The 18,773-nt window shown below is 38.7% G+C and overlaps 1 protein-coding gene across 9 annotated transcripts in view; it reads left to right on the top strand.

Moving 5' to 3' along the window:
* The window catches only part of PALLD (palladin, cytoskeletal associated protein), a 210,787-nt gene extending 192,996 nt beyond the window's left edge, over window positions 1-17,791 (top strand). For 8 of the 9 annotated variants that reach the window (XM_030023196.2, XM_041124885.1, XM_030023278.2 and 5 more), the window contains 7 exons: window positions 589-738; window positions 5,002-5,096; window positions 11,683-11,815; window positions 12,782-12,989; window positions 13,711-13,876; window positions 14,779-14,912; window positions 15,901-17,791. In XM_030023196.2, coding sequence (XP_029879056.1) covers window positions 589-738; window positions 5,002-5,096; window positions 11,683-11,815; window positions 12,782-12,989; window positions 13,711-13,876; window positions 14,779-14,912; window positions 15,901-16,073 — 1,059 coding nt within the window. In that variant the 3' untranslated portion in view covers window positions 16,074-17,791. Of the gene's footprint in view, window positions 1-588; window positions 739-5,001; window positions 5,097-11,682; window positions 11,816-12,781; window positions 12,990-13,710; window positions 13,877-14,778; window positions 14,913-15,025; window positions 15,077-15,900 lie in introns of all 9 variants that reach the window. The other variant, XM_041124936.1, reaches the window with a different exon arrangement.
* The last annotated feature ends 982 nt before the right edge of the window (window positions 17,792-18,773 follow it).

Genomic DNA, 18,773 nt, shown 5'->3' with positions numbered 1-18,773 from the left:
AATCCCCTTCTGTTTTTTTGGTTCAGGCCAGTCAGCATAATGGATATGAGACAAAACTGGTGTTTCAACAGTGAGATCATTACTTCTATTTTATTCATCGTTGAACTAATTATTCCTATAATTACCTTGGTTTATGTTATTTTCTGAAAAGAGAGCAATAGCGTTCTTCCTCCAACTTCTTCAGATTCAAGTTATTTCACTTAAAATTAGTATTATTAGTATGTTAGTTATTAAAATTAGTAGTCTTCTCAGAAATAGAACTTTTCTGACATTTATTTTCAGTTCTTGAAATGTACAGCTGCTGTTCTGTGATTGGGATGGGTACAGCCCTCATGCACCTGTAAATTTCTTTGGTAAATGTTCATGCTGCCATCTTTCTCTTTGAGAGATTGCTAATCTTTAACTTGTCCGTCAGTGAAAGTGGTTCATGGAGTGTGGTTCTGCACTTTTACTAGTTGATCAAACTGGTTTTCTTTTAATGCTTACCAGAAAGGTTTTCAGCAGTTAAGATTTGTTAGTGCTATTAATTGAGAAATGATGACAATGAACACCCACCTCTTATCAGCCATGCCTTGTTTTTTCCTGCAGATTTATTGGTTTAAAGATGGGAAGCAAATTTCTAAACGAAGTGATCACTACCGAATTCAAAGAGAACCTGATGGAACTTGCTCACTGCGTACTGCAGCCTCCACCCTGGATGATGATGGGAATTACACTATTATGGCTGCTAACCCACAGGTAAATGAAGGTTTGGTTCCAGAGCAAACATGCTTCTGGACATAAATCTTCAGAAAACTATCTAATCTTACGTATGCGTGATTTAATTAAATGATGAAGTCACCATAAAGTATGTAAGTTAGATTTCTGTTTTCATCTTGCATCAGTAGGGTGGGACCTTTCTATCTCCAAGAGATTAGCAACTCAACAGCAGTTTTTTTCCTATGGTTTGAGGTTTCAGAGGGGAGGGGTGTTGTTTTTTAATCACTCATCCACCATTTGTTTCAGCTGATAACATCTCAATATCCTTACTGAGCATAGACAGCATACGTACTCTGAAGAGAGAAAAAAAATCCAGTTTACCAGCAGAAGTAACCAAATCCAGCAATTTAATTTTTCTTCTGTTGACGCTACTCACTGACTGAAGCCAACTTTTTGAAATGAGTAGGAGTATATCACACCTCAACATGTTTAGATTAGGCAGTGATTGCAGTTCTGTAAGGCAAAAAGTTCTAGCACTTACGATGTAGGGGGGAGGTCTCCTGTGTTGATCCCAAAGTCTTAAACAATGTTTTTCTGAAACACTGAGTGTTACTGGTTTTGTAATATTATTTGTTCTTCACAGACTCAATACAAGAGCTGAGGCATACAACAGGAACCCACTGGCGCATTGGACATCACTTAAATTTACAGTTCACGCATCCTATTGAAGTAACTTTTTCAATCCACTTTTCCTACAGCACAGCAAATTGAGGGGAAACATTTGCACATGAGAAACCAAGGCAGTAACATAACTTCAGGGATATAACGAATTATTTTCTTCTGTAGCACCAAATATCTTGCCAAGACCAGGCCTTCAAGTAGAATCACACTGTGAAGTAACAAACAGTATCACTGAGACAAGAGTTTAATCTGAACGGGAGTGTTGTGCTCTGTTATGAATGTTGCTAGGTTACGTAGCATGACACTGCCGTTTTTGCCTTGCTCTTTTAACTGTCAATCCTGCTCTATTGCAGTCTGCTTGTGAATGTATGGGATTGTACACACAGATGACACACAAATAGCAGTTTTAGGCTAAAATCTACAAATTGCAGTGCTTAAATCTAGGTAGTATTTCTACATACACAGATAACAGAAATAAAGAAATAGCATAAGGCCAAGGGAATTCTTCAAGCTGGGAGCTTTTACACATAGATGACCATTGTGTTATATATAGCACATGGTACTATTTCAGTTGTGGAAATTCAAAGTAGGTTTAAAAATGATAAATAAATACATACATGCTCAAGGTAGGAAGTGAATTCCTGTAAGTGTTGTGTTGGCGCATACAGTTTCCCTATGTAGTGTTACTGCGTGATCCAAAAATCTTAGAGACCTTGGTGAATAAATTGCCTTTGTGTTTCGGCACTGTACTCTGTCCCGAATAACTCAAATGAGCATATTTAGGGCCTAATTTTTAGCATTTGTTATTCTGGATAAAGTTCATTTGGTGACACAGCAGGGAACTAGGTTATCAGCTCTGGTCATTGATGATGCTAGTTTGTTAGTGGGTTTTTAGATGTACTAAAATGAGACATTTTTGTATTGTTCCTAGTTTGGGGATTGAAAAAGCAGTTTTGTTAAATGACAAACACCTGTGTCTGTGCTTTTTTTCCCTTCTTTGGAGAAGAACCAGAAGCATCCTGCTCTGGCTCCCCTAAACAAAACATCTGTCTGTTTCACCAAGCCCATTCTATTCTTTCTTCACAGTGTAATTCCCAAGCAAACATACTTATCTCTTCCACTATTTGCTTGCTTTTACTATGCGTTTAACAGTACAATGGAGGCAAAGAAGGGCTATGAGTTAATGTACTAGCCTTTCACACTCAGAGATCTGGATTCCAATTCTTTTAAGTCATCCTGTGTGGAAATAATTTTGGCATAGCTTCCTCAATTCTAATGGAAAGTTCTCCACATCTCAAAGCTATCACAAACTTAGGCAAATTTGGCAACCCTTCCTTAAGAAAAGCGAAATACATAAATATAAGGGAGCCTACATCAGCATTCTGATGGACTGGTAGTTATTTGCTAGGCTGTTGCTGTGTTTTGGTCATTGCTATTGGAACCACCAAACTACAAAGCAAAAAGGCATATTCTTAGCTGATAGAAATTGATATAAAGCAAAGGATTCCGTTCATTAGAGCTCTGAAATTTATGCCATCTCATGATCTGGACGAATACTACTGGATTTATGTATGTAAAGTGACTTGTTGACATGCCTTGGAAATCATCCGTGGTAGTTAATACGGCAGGCACCATTGCCTGCGATGTAAAGTGCAGCGATCTGGAATTAAGGTTCTAACACACCTCTGGGGTTTGCAGTAAAATTTGCCATATAACTTAATCCAGAGCAAACTGACCCTGGGCCTAGAAAAACACAAAACCTTGCCTGTTTTAGGCCTTTAGTTACAGGTTACATCCCTTAACTAACTGATCTCTTTCCATGAGCTGTATGTGCTCAACTCGAGTCCTTATTTTCACCTTCTTCCCTTTTATCCTGTTCTCTCCACTTCTTTGCACTATGCACCCAGTCCTCAGTCTGGATTTTCCTTATTTTCTAGGCCATCTTCTCATGAATTACTTCCCACTCATCGCTTCCTTCCCATTCATCCCGTGACTTTTCCAAATCTCTGGCTTCCTGCTTTTTCTTCCCTATCCAAATTCCTTACTGTTCTTTGTGTTTCTATTTGTGATGCCTTCAGGTATTGAGATAACGCAGAAATTTTCCCAAAATGTGTGAATGCATCACCTGCCAGAAAAAGATTAATATGCAGTGGTGCCTAAAATAGAAATGTATTTGTTCCAGATGTTTCTAATGGTCTTGTAACACAAAAAAAGCTTTTGCTTAAGAAATTGCTGCAGGTCATGCACAATGGCTTATTTTAACACAAGTATTTTTCTTGTGGACTAAGTGGGTCATGGGAATAAAAGCGGGACACAGCAACTTCATTTCTAACAGTCCAGCAGTAACACGAAGGTCATCCCCATTTGAAGGCTGCTGTGACCCCAGTGAAATTGTTTTTCGATGGGCTTTGACCAGTTATTAATGAACAGCAATTTGCAACCCCTGAATTACTGTGACAAAAATATTTGTCACTTTTATGGTGAAAGACTTGAGTGTGGAGCTCACAGCTTAGAACTGAAATACACTGCAAAGCTGATGTGGATGTTGCCCTACTGCTACCAGTCCAGGGGGCAGAGACACAGATGGACATCTTCTATACAGTTATCAAAGAGCTATTTAAAACTATCATTTTTGAAAAGTTATTAAAATTACATTGTCATATAAAAGTATATAAACTTTTACTACAGTATTATTTTTATATATACCTGTTATATTTGTATCTATTATGTGTATTTATTAATACCACCAGATGCTTTACCCCTTCCAGGACTCTGCTGAATTCACCATGTATGTCAGCAGTTCTGGCTGCAGGCAGTCCCATCCCAAATTTGTTACCTCTAGTGCTTGTGGTGGACCATCTGTCTTTTAAAAACCGAAATAGTTTATTTTGACATAAGAAACAAAGCAAAACAAAACCCAGGGATTAAATACAAGAGATCCCATGTTTTATTCAAAGCTTTATCATTCACCGAAAATAACCTAAGACTGCTCAACCATCTCCAACGTCCAGCAGTGCAGTTGTGTGCTTTGGTGCGATTCGTACCCCCAAACCAGGCTCGCTCTTCTGAGAGAAGCCTTTAAGTACTTGTACAATTGGTTTGCTTTTTACATTCATGGATTTTTTTTCTTTGAGCTGTGGCCCCACCAGGTCAAGGGGATCAATGCACTTTGGAGGCAGAAGCTCTGTTGTTAACTTTCAACACTTTCCAAGTGACATTTTCAAGAGTGACTGATCTTGAACTAGTCTTTCTGTCCACTTGCCAGACACAGAGAAACCTCCCACCCACATCAATGACTTAGTCAATATACTGGTTTAAGGATTTAATTGCCAGTGGTACTAATAATCTTTTTTTAAAGAAAAACTTCCAGGTGGAACATTTTAACCATGACTGTGTTATAGTCACAATTATTCCAGTCTGTTCTGTGTTAGATGGGAAGCTGACAAAATAGTTTAGTATCAGAAAGTATGTTGACAAATGTTTTTCAATGACTTAGTGAAAAAAGAGATTGTATTACAGACTCTGTAACAGGTGGGCAAACCCGAAGGGATCAGGTTGAACATTTATTAATATTATATGCTTTAAGTATTTTAATATTTCTACTCTCCATCATCCTAACAGGGCAGAGTAAGTTGCACGGGCAGGCTGATGGTTCAAGCTGTAAATCAAAGAGGCCGCAGCCCTTGGTCACCCTCTGGTCAGCCTCATATGAGAAGGTATTTGCTGCTTTTTGTTTGTTTGTTTTAGTAATAAGTGTTTTGCAAAATTATTATGATAAGATAAAGAATGTGAAGTAAGAAGGTAAGCTTAAAGTATGGCATTCAGGAAGAAATGTGCCTCTGCTGTCTAAAAGTTTCTGCAAAGCTTGCACACTCAGAATTATAAGCAACCTCTGAAATTACATGACTTTTAAGTATCTTTAATTTTGCCTGTCTCCTCCTTTCTTTGTCATGTTCACTACTTGCTCCTTATCTCAAATTACACTACCAGCTGTTGGGAAGGACCTTGTCACTTAGATGTTTTTTTTAAAATATCTCACCTGACTAGGATTCTACCAGAAACCTGTAATTTCTGCAGCTTTTAATAAGTATTCATTTAAAGGAACAGCAGAAATAAATGCATGCCAGACAAGGTTATTAGATTTACATTAGAAATATTTTAGTATTTCAGTGATTTCAGTTCAGGTTCTTATAAGGAATTATGAGTCAGAAATAGAGTATTAAACTTATCTTTGGTGAGTTTACAATTATTCACATACGAAGCTTTGGTTTATGTTTTTGGACCATATAAGGGAACTTTCCCTTCAAATACTTTTTTTTTTTTTTTTCATTACCCAAAGCATTTATGAGGCTATTTAGCATGGCTTAGACATCTTTAGACGATACAAAAAAATTCATTTTGGTTACCCAAACAGAACTGCTTTCAAGGGAGTATGAGGGGTCTGGTTTCTGCTGTGATGAGGCACATGTTTTGCTTAATGGTCACAACGGCCATAGACTCTCAATATTGCCTAACTCTAATATGTAGAAAAAACGTACATACATATAGTCAATGTGCAATAAAGAAATGATTCCTGTAACAATTAGTAGTGGTAATAGTATGTACTGTAGAACTGCTGCATGCAAAACAGGCTGTCTTACCCCCTCTGGTAACTAGGAAGTATTAGGAAGCGAGGTTGGTTGTTTAGAAGATCTTATCAGTCTTACTCTTGCACGGAACAAACTGGGCTTCCCGCAGTCCTGAAAGCATTTCCCAAGGTCTCGCTGAGGTGTCCTACCAGCTCCCCCTCTAATGCTTCACCTTTAGGCCTGTTAAGGCCAAAGCTCAGACTTCTTATGGAGGGGAATATCCTGCTATCGCTGCATTGTGAGAACAGCCCAAAAAATCTGGGTCTGTTTGGCGTAGTCTGTCCAGGAAATAAGGCACTTGACACCTGCAAATAATGGGTAAAAAGGAAAATTGTCCGTTAATCCCTGAAGGGGAAAGTTGCCACGAAGAGTCAGGTTTCAGCTTAGTCAGTCACTGCACGCTGGGTGAGAAAGGGGAAACATCTTTTAAAACAGGGACGGGAGAAAGGAAGATAGGTATGGGTAAGAGAGCGGTGAGCAGCTGACACTTCTGCATCTTTCTGAAGGATAAAATGTGGGTGTCTGTCTCTCTGTGTGTGACTGGCAGAACCCTTGGGTGGTAATGGGGGAGGCTCATTTTTCAATCTCTCCAAATGCAGTTGAAGTCCAAGGCCACTTACGGCTGATATTTTATCTTCTAATTGAGACAAACACTTGGGCAGCCACTATTGTTTTGGTTGGGTGTCCAGTAGAGTAATGAATTATAAATAAGTGATTTCCATACAGCAGTTTAATTAATATTAGGGCAATTATTGCAGATTCTTATTTCCTGTAAAATTGCCATACGTGAAGGGCTCATCCTCATACCTTTACCTTACAGAAGGTCTGTTTCTGCTAAGCATTCAGCAAAATACTATTTCTGTTCAGTGACATTTCCCATTAGTCCCATCACCCCGTTCTCCCTGAGACTGATGAAATGTGAGCACGTAAAACCTTCCCAGGACAGATTCCCACCATTGGCTTTTCTAACATAATGTACCACACTATTGTGCTCCCCCATATACTATAGTATTTGTCACATATATTGCCATATACTTTTGGTAAGTAATACTCCTGTGGCATTACAATATTATTTCTATAAGCTTTTCTGCTTGAGAGCAACGAAACTTTTTTTTTTTTTACAAGTGTAATTATTAGCTCAATGAACTTTATGACTTGTTACACTGTCGACTGGCTTTTTCCTGCAGTATTTTTAATCTCTTACAGAACTCTGGTTTATGTCATCTTCACTACGTCACAGACGTTTTAAAACACTGTAGTTATTTCATTTTTAATGTATTTTTCTGCAATTTGCTTAGCTTGCAAACATTACCTTCTTAGCATTACATGGCAGGGGGCGGGGGCGAAACGTTTGAATTGTCTGACGTGTACAAAGCTTGGGCTCAATCCCTTAGACGTCATGGTGCTCAACACTGTAGCACCTGTCTTGCCGTGCACTGCAGCCAGAGTCCTGAATAAATCATCTTAAAATGCATGAGATTAAGAAAGATTTTATAAAGAACTATTCCTGTTGCCCCTGCTCTCAATTAGAGGATTAATTTGAACTTAATCTCCTTTATCCCCAATTAGTGATCATTATCATATGGTCAGTCATAAAGTCTTCCCCAGCTTCTCGCTTGCTGAAATTCCTAGCACATTGCGCCACGCCAACCCATGGAGTCTCCCCTGGACACACTTAGTACATGATGTCAGTGTTGCTGAAACTAATCTTTGCAATTTGATGCCCACATCACAACTCTAAAGAACCCACAACTAATCCAAGGGTATTGCAGTCTATTGCAATTTGTCATTCCTAGACATCTGAAGTACCTAGCTCTCCTCATTTCATTATTTCTTTAAAACCACAAAATGTTTCAGAATTAAAACAACCCTAGTTTCACCTCTCAAGGTAAAGGCTTAAAAAGTAGTCTGCAATTTTAGAGGTAAATTTACAAAGAAAGAGGTAGAAAGAAATGCATTATTTGTTTCTGACTCTAAACAGCATGCTGATTTAGGTTTCCTTTCAAATGTGTAATTTGAAAACTTAGTTTTCACGATTCAAGAACATACTACCAGAAAAAAAGATCTCAAACTCCTAGTCTTTTGTGTTTTCTGTTCCATTTGGTGTAAATTTTTTTTCCCCAGTTCTGACCAGTGCTGCCTTTTTATGCAGCTGGAGCAGTGAGATGGTGGCTTTCAGGACTTTCACACTTCTGTGGTGCTAGTTAACCTGCTTGGCTCAGCCTTGCAAGACATTAAGAAGCACCAGTTACCTGTACTTTATTGGCATCTTATCAACAGAATCTAAACAGGATGCATATAAATACTGTGAAGGCAGATTTTGCTTGGGTTGCTTGCACTGAGTAGCACTCACTTGACTAGATACCATCATTTCTAGTTGGTCTTGCAGAACTAATTACCAAAAGATACAAGTATAGTTTTTCTTTACTACCATCCATCTTCCATCCCAGCTACATGCATACGAGGCAGGTAAGTTGGCAAAATTGGTTAGAAACTCGCCAACGAGAGCTCAGCATTGCTTATGAGCTGTAATGCAGGAGCTACTGAAGTAGCTTTAGGCACGTTCAAGTGGCAAAAAATATTACGTGCCTAAGACCTGGATTTAGGCACCTGAAGAGTTACATGAGCTTTTAGTGCGTGTGAAGATGTCAGTCTGTGTTCCACATTGCAGTATCCATTCCTACATTAATAAGCAGTAGGGGCTAGATTTCCCTCAACACATTTGCCTTTAGTTATAGCTGTGGGAAGCCTGTGATGATCATTAAAAGTCAAAATTTATCTATTTATGACAGATAATACTGTAGCAAAAGTGATGACTGGTCAGAATGCAAACAGTGTCTTCTAACCATGCCATTGTATTTAATTCTCATTACTGAAATCCCTTCTTACCAACACTTACAACTGTAACTACATACTTAAACCACTTTTATACCCAACATACAGATTTATACTTTCTTATTAATTACTATCCCCTGTCCTTTAAGAGATAGATCTTCCACTCCTCCAGATGTTCACACACAGGTTATGACTTGGGCCCCATCCATCAAGATGAGTGGTCAGGGCAGGAGAAGCAGTATGTTCGATCGTTGGGCACCAACACCGGCTTGGTTTGGGTCACCGATGCACTTGTCTGGTTCCTTGCGAAGTTCACTCCTTTGCAGTTCAGGTCATTCCTGCTACATTACTTCCTACAACATACAATTCACATCACAGATTATTTTTCCCTCAAGGTTAAATGTCCTTGAGGCACACATTGGGTCTCCCCATCCTTCCGCATTACCCACCAAGTACACCCAGGTCCCTGAGCAAAGACGATCCCACGAATGGGTTTGCCTTTTCCCATGGGAGGAGAAATCCACACTGCCTTCCCCAGCCACTTCCCCATGTGCACTACGGGGACCTTATCTCCTCCCACAGTATGTAGGGGTTTTGTTTGGGCAGGACCAGGACGGTTAGCAGATCCTCTGGTGTTAACTAGCCAAGTGGCTTCTGCTAAATTTGTATCCCAATGCTTCCATGTCCCATTGCCTAGCGCTCTCAACATAGTCTTCAACAGTCCATTATATCTCTCAATTTTTCCAGATGCTTGCGGGTGATAGGGTATGTGGTACACCCACTCAATGCCATGTTTCTTTGCCCAGGAGCTTATGAGGTTATTTTGGAAATGAGTCCCATTGTCTGATTCAATTCTTTCTGGGGTACCATGTCGCCATAAAATTTGCCTTTCGAGGCCTAAGATGGTGTTTCGGGCAGTGGCATGGTTTACAGGGTACGTTTCTAGCCAACCAGTAGTTGCTTCCACCATCGTGAGTATGTAGCGCTTGCCTTGGCGTGTTCGTGGCAGTGGTCCAATGTAGTCAATTTGCCAGGCCTCGCCATATCGAAAACCCAGCCAGCGCCCTCTGTTCCAGGGAGACTTTACTCTGGTGGCTCGTTTGATTGCAGCACATGTTTCACATTCATGAGTGACCTGTGTGATGGCTTCCATGGTCAGGTCCACCCCTCGATCACGAGCCCACCTATATGTTGCATCTCTCCCTAGATGTCCCGATGTCTCATGGGCCCATCGAGCTACAAATAGCTCACCCTTACGCTCCCAGTCCAGGTCCACCTGAGCTACTTCTATTTTGGCAGCCTTGTCTACCTGTTCATTATTTCGATGTTCTTCAGTGGCACGGCTTTTGGGCATGTGAGCATCTACATGACGTACCTTTAAAGTACAATAACAGAGAGAAGAGCAACAACAGAGAAGGACAAAGTAAACCAAATTCAAGCAACTCTAATTAAACTTTACCTCAGTGGAACAGTGTGCAACTAGAGTGTTTATCTTCCATACAGCAGTACAGCATCTTGTTTTCCAAATAACTGCTGGGGGTTTGAAGCCTTTTTTGTTATGAATTATTTTAACCTAAAGAAACACCCCTGGGCAGTAGAAAACACAGTATAGCCACGTCTAACACAGTACCGCACGTCTACTGCAGACACTGGCCAAAACAGAAACATTGGCAAAAGTTAACAGAAAAACAGAATTCAGAAAAGAGAATTTCACTGTAAAGTGTCATTGATAAAAGTTATCTTGGAGGATATTTGCATAGCTCCTCTTCACTGAAACAGGATGTTACTGCAGGCAGCAGCTGGCTCCAGAAGGGAATCCACTGGAGCTGAGCAGGCAAGGACAAAAATTGATCTAAAATTCTGTTTCAGTTATGAGTTTCTTTGATTACTAAGTCACACAAATGGAATAATGCTAATTTCAATTGGAAAAAAATCCCATTAAATGAGGAACCATCTAGAAAAAGATTCAATAGATTAAATTAACAGGCCAATCCTGAAAATGGATTAAACTATATTGTGGAAGCTTAAGGTGATTGATACTGTTTCTGGGGATAGGAGTTATTTTTCCTTCTTTTTGTTTTTTTATTAAACTTTTTACAGTACCTGTATGAAGAACAATTTAATGACCAAAGTTTTTCTTCCTGTTGCTCACAAAAGAAATTCCTATTATTTTGACACCACAATTTGGTGGCTTTTTGAAAATGTTCAAGAATATGTCAAAACAAAAAAATCTGTTAAATGAGGAATAAATATCCACAGCCCTTCAATCCACAGAATTTTCTGCATGGTCTTCAGTAATGCAGAACAAGAGAAGATGAAAAATAAGTCCAATGTGAAAAGTCTCTTCTCAGTGGAGCTGAGTTAGCTTTTAGCTGCTGTTATTTTCTGAAAGGTAAACATAATTAACAAACAGTACCTGCACTTTCTGGTGTAATCAGCAACAGTGAAGGGATTAAGTACACAGGACACTGGCAGCGGGGGACTGAAGCTATATGCTAAGGCCTACCGACTTATTTTATTTGTATTTCAGTGATTTAAAGACTAAACAAAAGTACTATCATGTATAAATAAATTATTATTACAAGCTTGCTCTGTAGCAAGATTGTTTTCTAGATCATATTTTGCCACATGTGAATTAAATGAAAGTAATTAGTAAGTACAGTGTCACAATTAACTCAGTCTGAGCCAAATGCTACCACTGTATGTGTGTAAATATGGAGTGATTATGGTATAGGTCAAAGAAGTTCTTTAAAATTCAAAACAGTCTTGTAAGTGATTTTGGTTCTCCTGATTTAGCAGAGAAAAAAAATAATTTACCTTTATTTCATGTTATTTTAAGACCACGATCTCGATCAAGGGACAGTGGTGATGAAAATGAACCAATTCAGGAACGATTCTTCCGGCCTCATTTTCTGCAGGCTCCTGGAGACCTGACTGTTCAAGAAGGAAAACTGTGCAGAATGGACTGCAAGGCAAGTATCACAGAAAGGATATCAGCCATCTTTCTGCAACATTATCTGACTCAAAAACCAAGTCAGTTTCTTTTCAAAAGCTATTTTACCTATTGGCAGTTTCAGTGACTATCAATGGGTTAATTAATCTCACCACTTTATGAGGAAGTGGGCAATAAAAGTTTGCTTTCCCTCCAATGAAAGTGCTTCAGGCAAATCTTACAGCTCACAGTAAACCGGTTTTTAGAATTCAACTATGCTGGGGCGTGGAGGGAAGCAGTACACACTACAAAGACAGCATGCTTATCCATTTTAAGTCCTTTTACTACTTGAGTTTCGATCCCCCATTAAAGTTTCAAACAATATAATCTTGATTTATGACTTTGCCTAAAAGAATTCATCAAGGCTTGGATGAATTCTGTTTACTTTATGCTGATATATTGGGAGAAGCAATTTGTCTTCAAGCAGTACCCACAGCAAATGGCAGGGCTTTGAAAAGTACAAGACCTGGTCACACAGACAAAGCACTAACGAGCACAGGCAGTGCTATCTATCTAAGTGGAATAGCACTTAAGAGTTCAATAATTAGTCAGCTAACATCTTTTTGTCTGCAACTTTTCCACAAGAAGTTAATCTAGAAAGGAGTATCTTCTCATTCCACCTGAATAGCAAACAATAAAAAAAGACAAAAGGTATCACCCTGCCTTTTGTTTTGCAATGTATTATTATTTAGCTTCTAGCATATCTAAACACCGATCTTTTTTCAGTCACGCCCATAAGACATCACAGAATTCAGGGAGTTGGCGAGAAAGTAAGTGAATGAACACAACTGAGTCAATGTCTAATTCAGGACAGAATTAGATCTTTAAATCTTGTGGTACACCTGCAGTAGCAAACCAACCCAAGCTTCTCTGAAGTAACAAGTCAGGACTCCTCTGGTGTTTCATATGACTAAGACCATTTCCCATTATTCTGTTTACACTTAAGGTTAGTGGATTACCAACTCCAGATTTAAGCTGGCAACTTAATGGAAGACCAATTCGCCCCGATAGTTCTCACAAAATGTTGGTGCGTGAAAACGGCGTGCACTCCTTGATCATAGAACCAGTCACAGCCAGAGATGCTGGCATCTACACGTGCATTGCCAGCAATCGAGCTGGTGAAAATACATTCAGCCTGGAGCTCATTGTTGCAGGTAACATCTTCATGCTAAGCTTCCGCACCCAGCACTGTGAGGTAACGTGAAAAAGGAAAATGTAAGTGCCGTCAAATGGCATGGTTGAGTGGTGGGGGTAAGAAAAGGAGACCTGGCAGTAACGGAACTATAGTATATTTATAGGCGATACACTCGTGTTATGTTGTGGTGTAAGTTGACTGGCATGTAACCTCTGTGCACGCAGTTAAGAAAAGAGGGCTGTTGTCCTGAGGCACAGTTGAGGCCACAAACCAGACCATTTACTTGAATGGGTTTTTTTAATGGCAATTTGTGCAGACCCATATCTACCATGATTGATTTGTGTGTTTCACAGCATATTAGACTAATGCCATTCCAGCCTTCTGGTAGAGCAGTTCCTTCTGTAATTAAAAGCCCATCCTTTTATGGACTGTGAAGGAGCACTGTTAACAAGCACGGTGCAGCCAGTGTATCTAGTCTTCATGCTCCACATTTCAATTTTTTCAGGGAAGTGGGGGAAAACCACTCACTCAGCTCTATTAGCGCTCGCTTTTGCCCTGTTAAAATGCTGATGTGACTGTTTTCTTCAGAGGAACCAGGATTGGACTTTGTGATTAATGAAAACAACACTGAAGTTCCCTGCCACATAGATTTTTCATTATTGGTTTTTAGCATGTTGCTGAAAGAAGGGCTACATTTTCATAGATTAGTGTCAACGTGACTGCAATCTTTATTTTCACAGCTAAGGAAGTACACAAAGCACCTGTGTTTATAGAGAAGCTACAAAACACAGGTGTGACTGAGGGATTCCCAGTGCGACTGGAGTGTCGAATCTCGGGGGAGCCATCTCCTCAGATATTTTGGAAGAAGGAGAACGAGTCCCTCACATACAACACTGACCGAGTGAGGTTAGACTGACTTAGAATCCTATCTCCCCATGTATAACTTCAATGACGATTTATCCTGGTAACACAAATGAAAACCTAGAAGGTCATAAGAATGCTTTGTGTGAAAAGCAGCTCACAAATATTAACTAGTTATTGTAATAATTGATGATATTTACTCAAACTTGTGGCCAGCCTCGTGGCCGAGCCAGAATTAAAATGTTAGTTCTGTTTTCCATCCTTGGACTTAAACAACTATCTTTCTTTGCACTTTAAGCAAGTTGAGCAATAGTTTTTCTCTTCTAGAACTAAGACTTATAGAAATTTACTGGTGAAAACCTAGGCTCCTAAGTAAAGCTATCTGCTTCTCAGCAGAAACCTTGATTCATAACGCTGCTGTGTAGTTAAGCAACTGAAATTCAGTATTTTATATTCTAAGATCTACAAACTTGTCTTGAATGTTCAATAACATTTTGTAGGAATGTTTAAAAGCAAACTCATGATATATTGCAAGAAAAGGAACTCAGTACTGATATGACACTGTAATAAATTATTGCTGTCCTTCTAAGTAACTAAATGTATTTTAGTACTTCATTCCTCAAGTTTTTTTATCCTTTCCCCAAGTCTGGGTAAGTCCCTACTACTTAAATCAGATTTCCAGATATCTTAATCTGTAATTGTGAAAGAGAAGTTACTTTATGCATTTTTGCTTCTTAGTTTTCAATACAGGATATTAAACTGCCAAACTGTCAAGCATATTCAAGGTTTTATCTTCCACTTGCTAATTTCAGAGGAAGTTCCGTATGAATTAAAAGTGGACTATAATTAAACTGTAACTAGGATTGGGTTGGCTTATAATGACATTTTAAAACAGTCTATGCTGTTTTGCAATTTAAATAGTCATCTTCTACTTTTCTTTTGTTTAGCATGCACCAGGATAACTACGGCTACATTTGCCTGCTTATTCAGGGAGCTACAAAGGAGGATGCCGGCTGGTACACTGTTTCAGCCAAGAATGAGGCTGGGATTGTGTCTTGCACTGCCAGGTTGGATGTTTATAGTAAGTGGCTTCAATTTTCACGATCGCATTAATCCCCCCAAAAGCAACAGTCCTGTAAGTTTCAGTTTGTTCACGGAATGGTTTACATTGGTCTCTCTTTCTTTTGTTTATAGTTTCTCCTCAATAATAACGATCCACATCAAGACAACAAATGCTCTGTCAAAGTACATTTCACCATCTTTCAGATACCTAAAGCAAAACAAGCATGCATGCTTTCTGTTTTTGCTTAGTATATTAAATATAGCTAATTAACAACAGATAACGGCATGATTAGATTATTTTTGTGGATCATTATTACTATTGCTCTGCTAGCACTTCCCTAACCTTTTGTATTCTTTTGTACATTAGTCTGTAATACACCTGTGACAGCTACCAGAAGTGTACTACTAGATGTTTTATGGCTTTCTGCTTAATTATTCGGTTTGTTCCAAAGCAGCTCCTGACATAGTGAATGTTTTCTTAAACCAAAATCTCTTACCAGTCTTCCCGTAACAAGAGTAAGTGGGGGGTGGGGTGGAGAGAGACTGGAATGATAAACAATGGTTTCTGTGGTGGAAGTGAGACTTGCGAATTAGAGACTTGGCTTAGCATTCTTCAGCGTACGAGGGGTGGCAATGGCAACCAGATGATTTCCTTTCATATACAACAAATAACCCTCGAACAGGCCTGTCACTGTAATAGCAGTGCACGGAAACAAACCCCTTGCTGTTACCCTTCTCAGTGACACAAGGGAAGGTAGAAAGCATTGCCAAAAAGGCAAAGTAACACACATAGACACTATTGTTTTTACTTACCACATCTGAAGGTGAAACTAGATGCTGAGGAAAAAAACCACCACCGAGATACGAAACAAACTTACCTTTGATATAATGGTTTTCTGCTGCTCAGAAGTTAGTATCTCTTTTACAAAGGGTTGACTGTGCATCTGGCACGCTTTGTTGCACAGCTCGAGATGGCTAATGTTTCTTCTTTCCTTCTTGATCTATAGCTCAGTGGCAACAACCACCTCAGACAACCAAGCCAAAGAAGGTGCGGCCCTCAGCCAGCCGATACGCTGCACTTTGTGACCAAGGACTAGACATCAAAGCAGCTTTCCAGCCTGAAGCAAATCCAGTCCACCTGACGATGCAGTCTGGCTTGGTAGAGAGCGATGATCTGTAGATCCAGCTGCCGCTTCCATCATTTTCTTTCAAAGCAGAAACACTGAAAGCCATTGCCTTGACCAATGATACTCCTATGTCACTTTATGCAAAGGCAGACACCTTCAAGTACAAAAGATAAACAACAAACACAGTAACCATATATTTCTTATTCATTATGCCAAATTAGAAGAATAGATAGATTATTAATAGAAATGTACACATTGCACAACACATCACATTCACCAGTTCCTTATACCTAAGTTGCTTCAGCTCTTACGAATAACCCTTTTCATAAAGGCCAAAATACATCAGAGAAACAGATTTTTCAGAAGAGAACACTATTTATCACTACATGCCTTCATATGCAGTAAGTAGATGCTACACAATCTTAATGGTGCAAGATGTTTTACTTGACGCCATTAAATCACAAAGAAAATTAGAATGTATGGTTATCTATAGTTCTAAAATGGCAATGCATTCTGATAGCTACAAAGAACAAGTGCAATATTGTAAGAATAAAACAGGAAGGGACAAGGAAGAGAAACGTAAGCAAATGCTGTTATCTCTGCAAACTGCTTTCTATTCTACAACGAAAAAAACATCTTGCCTTAAATGCTGTTAGTATGGACAATTCTATAAAGCAACATCAACACCGTAACTTTAAATTCTTTTGTATTTTTTCATTTTGCCATCTAGGAGGAGGCTTACTTACAAACATACAGCAAAGACAGTTTAAGCATAAGCAATTTAACCTCTTCAAGATAATGAAGAAAAAGAGCTGACATGTAATAACAGTCTACTCCAGACCATAAATACTGGTAACTAGACAGGAAAAAAATGCCGACAGTATGAACCACTGCAGTAGGTTACTGCAAGGGGTGGGAGGGGGACAGGGCAAGAGGGTGCAACTCTCTACGGATTTTCTGAAGACAGTCTGTAACCTCCTAATACTCCCATTCAAGAATCTGAAATTCTAAGGTGAGCTGAACACTAGGGAGTGTACGTATGGGACGTTCGACTGTTTAAAGCTTGTGTAACGTGTATGAGGATTTTAGAAATGCATAGTAAGTGAGAAATGGGTTGAGACTGCAATATGAATTGAAATGACAAGTATACACCACAGGTGATAAGCTTGCAGATCTGAGGAAGTAGAAAATGAAGATGGACAAAAATAACATCAAATTTGCGCCTTTTTTTTCTTAACATAGCATATGTCTCTGGTAGATTTCACTTTTTTCTTCTGATTGTAGGCAAATGACAGCTCTTTTAATGGGTAGACTCTGTGCACCATAGATGAAAAGCCTGAAGGCTACTTTCAGAATGCAAGGCAAATCCACATCAAACTGGAGCCCCACCTAAGTCAGACCTGACGAGGGAGTTTTAAATTGGAACCAAATGAATTTACAATGAAGGGGAGGGAGGGACAGAAGAATTACTAGGCCTGACAAGGAAAATAAGCATTTGATGGTACGAGCTATGATTCTTTGCTATGAAAGGAAAACACTGTATTCCTTATATGAAGCACATATATGGTATCTTTCATTATTTATAATAAAAGTGTTGAAATCTTTTATTTCAGTTCAGTTATTCAGAAGTCCTGTACTTAGGAGGTTTTTTTTTTTTTATTTTGTAATTGTGTACACCATATATTGCATTACTGCTATACGTGTATTGCTTTGTAAGTACACAAAGTTTGTTTTGTTTTTTAGTGACTAATAAACTTTAGCACGTAAGGTAGTACTATTCTGGTGCAGGATATGACCAGTTATGGGGATCGTTAATCTAGATTAACGTCATAGTCTGTCATCTGGGAATAATCTGATTCTATTCTAGAAAAAGTGTGTCATATCATTTGCCAAATTTTTCTTGACTGTGACATGCTAGTTTACTTTTTTGTTTAGCTTCACTAGCATTATTTTGCCACCTTTTATTTGTATTTATAAAAAAAATGTATTATCATTACTTTGGATTGTTGTGCTGATACAATGTGGGTTTAACATCAATAAATATTACACAAATAAATAGAAAGTTTTCCTTCTGATAAAGACTATTAACTGTTTCAGTACAAGCATGCAAGTGTAAGATTTAGAAATTTTAAATATTACAAATACAGATGAAATGAGGGCTATATGCAGCATCTAAAAATGACTAGAATTTATCAGAATATTCTGCTTGCGACCTGAAATCTTGTTAAAACAAAACAGAGGAACATGACCCATACATTCTAAGAAACATCTTCCGAATAAAAGTACTAGAAGATGCTTTTTTTTATAGGTTAGAAAATATGCAGGTCTATGTTGTGTGTCAAGTAATTGCAATATGACATCACTTACAACTGATTCTAAGTACAGTGCATGGTCCAAGCACTGTTTTAAAAAAATGTTAATATTTACTTGTAAAATCCTGAATATTAACTAGCTTCTCCTTCTTCCCTTTCTATGCAAAGATAACAGGAAAGATGCAAGATAATAAATTGAAATGTAAACCTAAAAGAAAAAAGCCTGGATCACTACAAACAGAATTATCTCAGCAATTAATGGTGATACGGCAACTGAAGTCAATGCAGTTCTGTCTGCTTACAGTAAATTTGCCTTTGGCTTAGAGACTAAAAAAACTGAGCCTGCTCTTGTGAGCTGGTTTAAGATGAGATCATCATCACTTTTTGCCTCTGTATATATGTACAGACGCACACTTAAGTAGTAAATCACATCTCTAAGCA

The sequence above is a fragment of the Aquila chrysaetos genome, chromosome 1 (genome assembly GCF_900496995.4).
Source record: "Aquila chrysaetos chrysaetos chromosome 1, bAquChr1.4, whole genome shotgun sequence".
Classification (NCBI taxonomy): domain Eukaryota; kingdom Metazoa; phylum Chordata; class Aves; order Accipitriformes; family Accipitridae; genus Aquila; species Aquila chrysaetos.
This window is presented reverse-complemented; position numbering and strand designations above follow the sequence as displayed.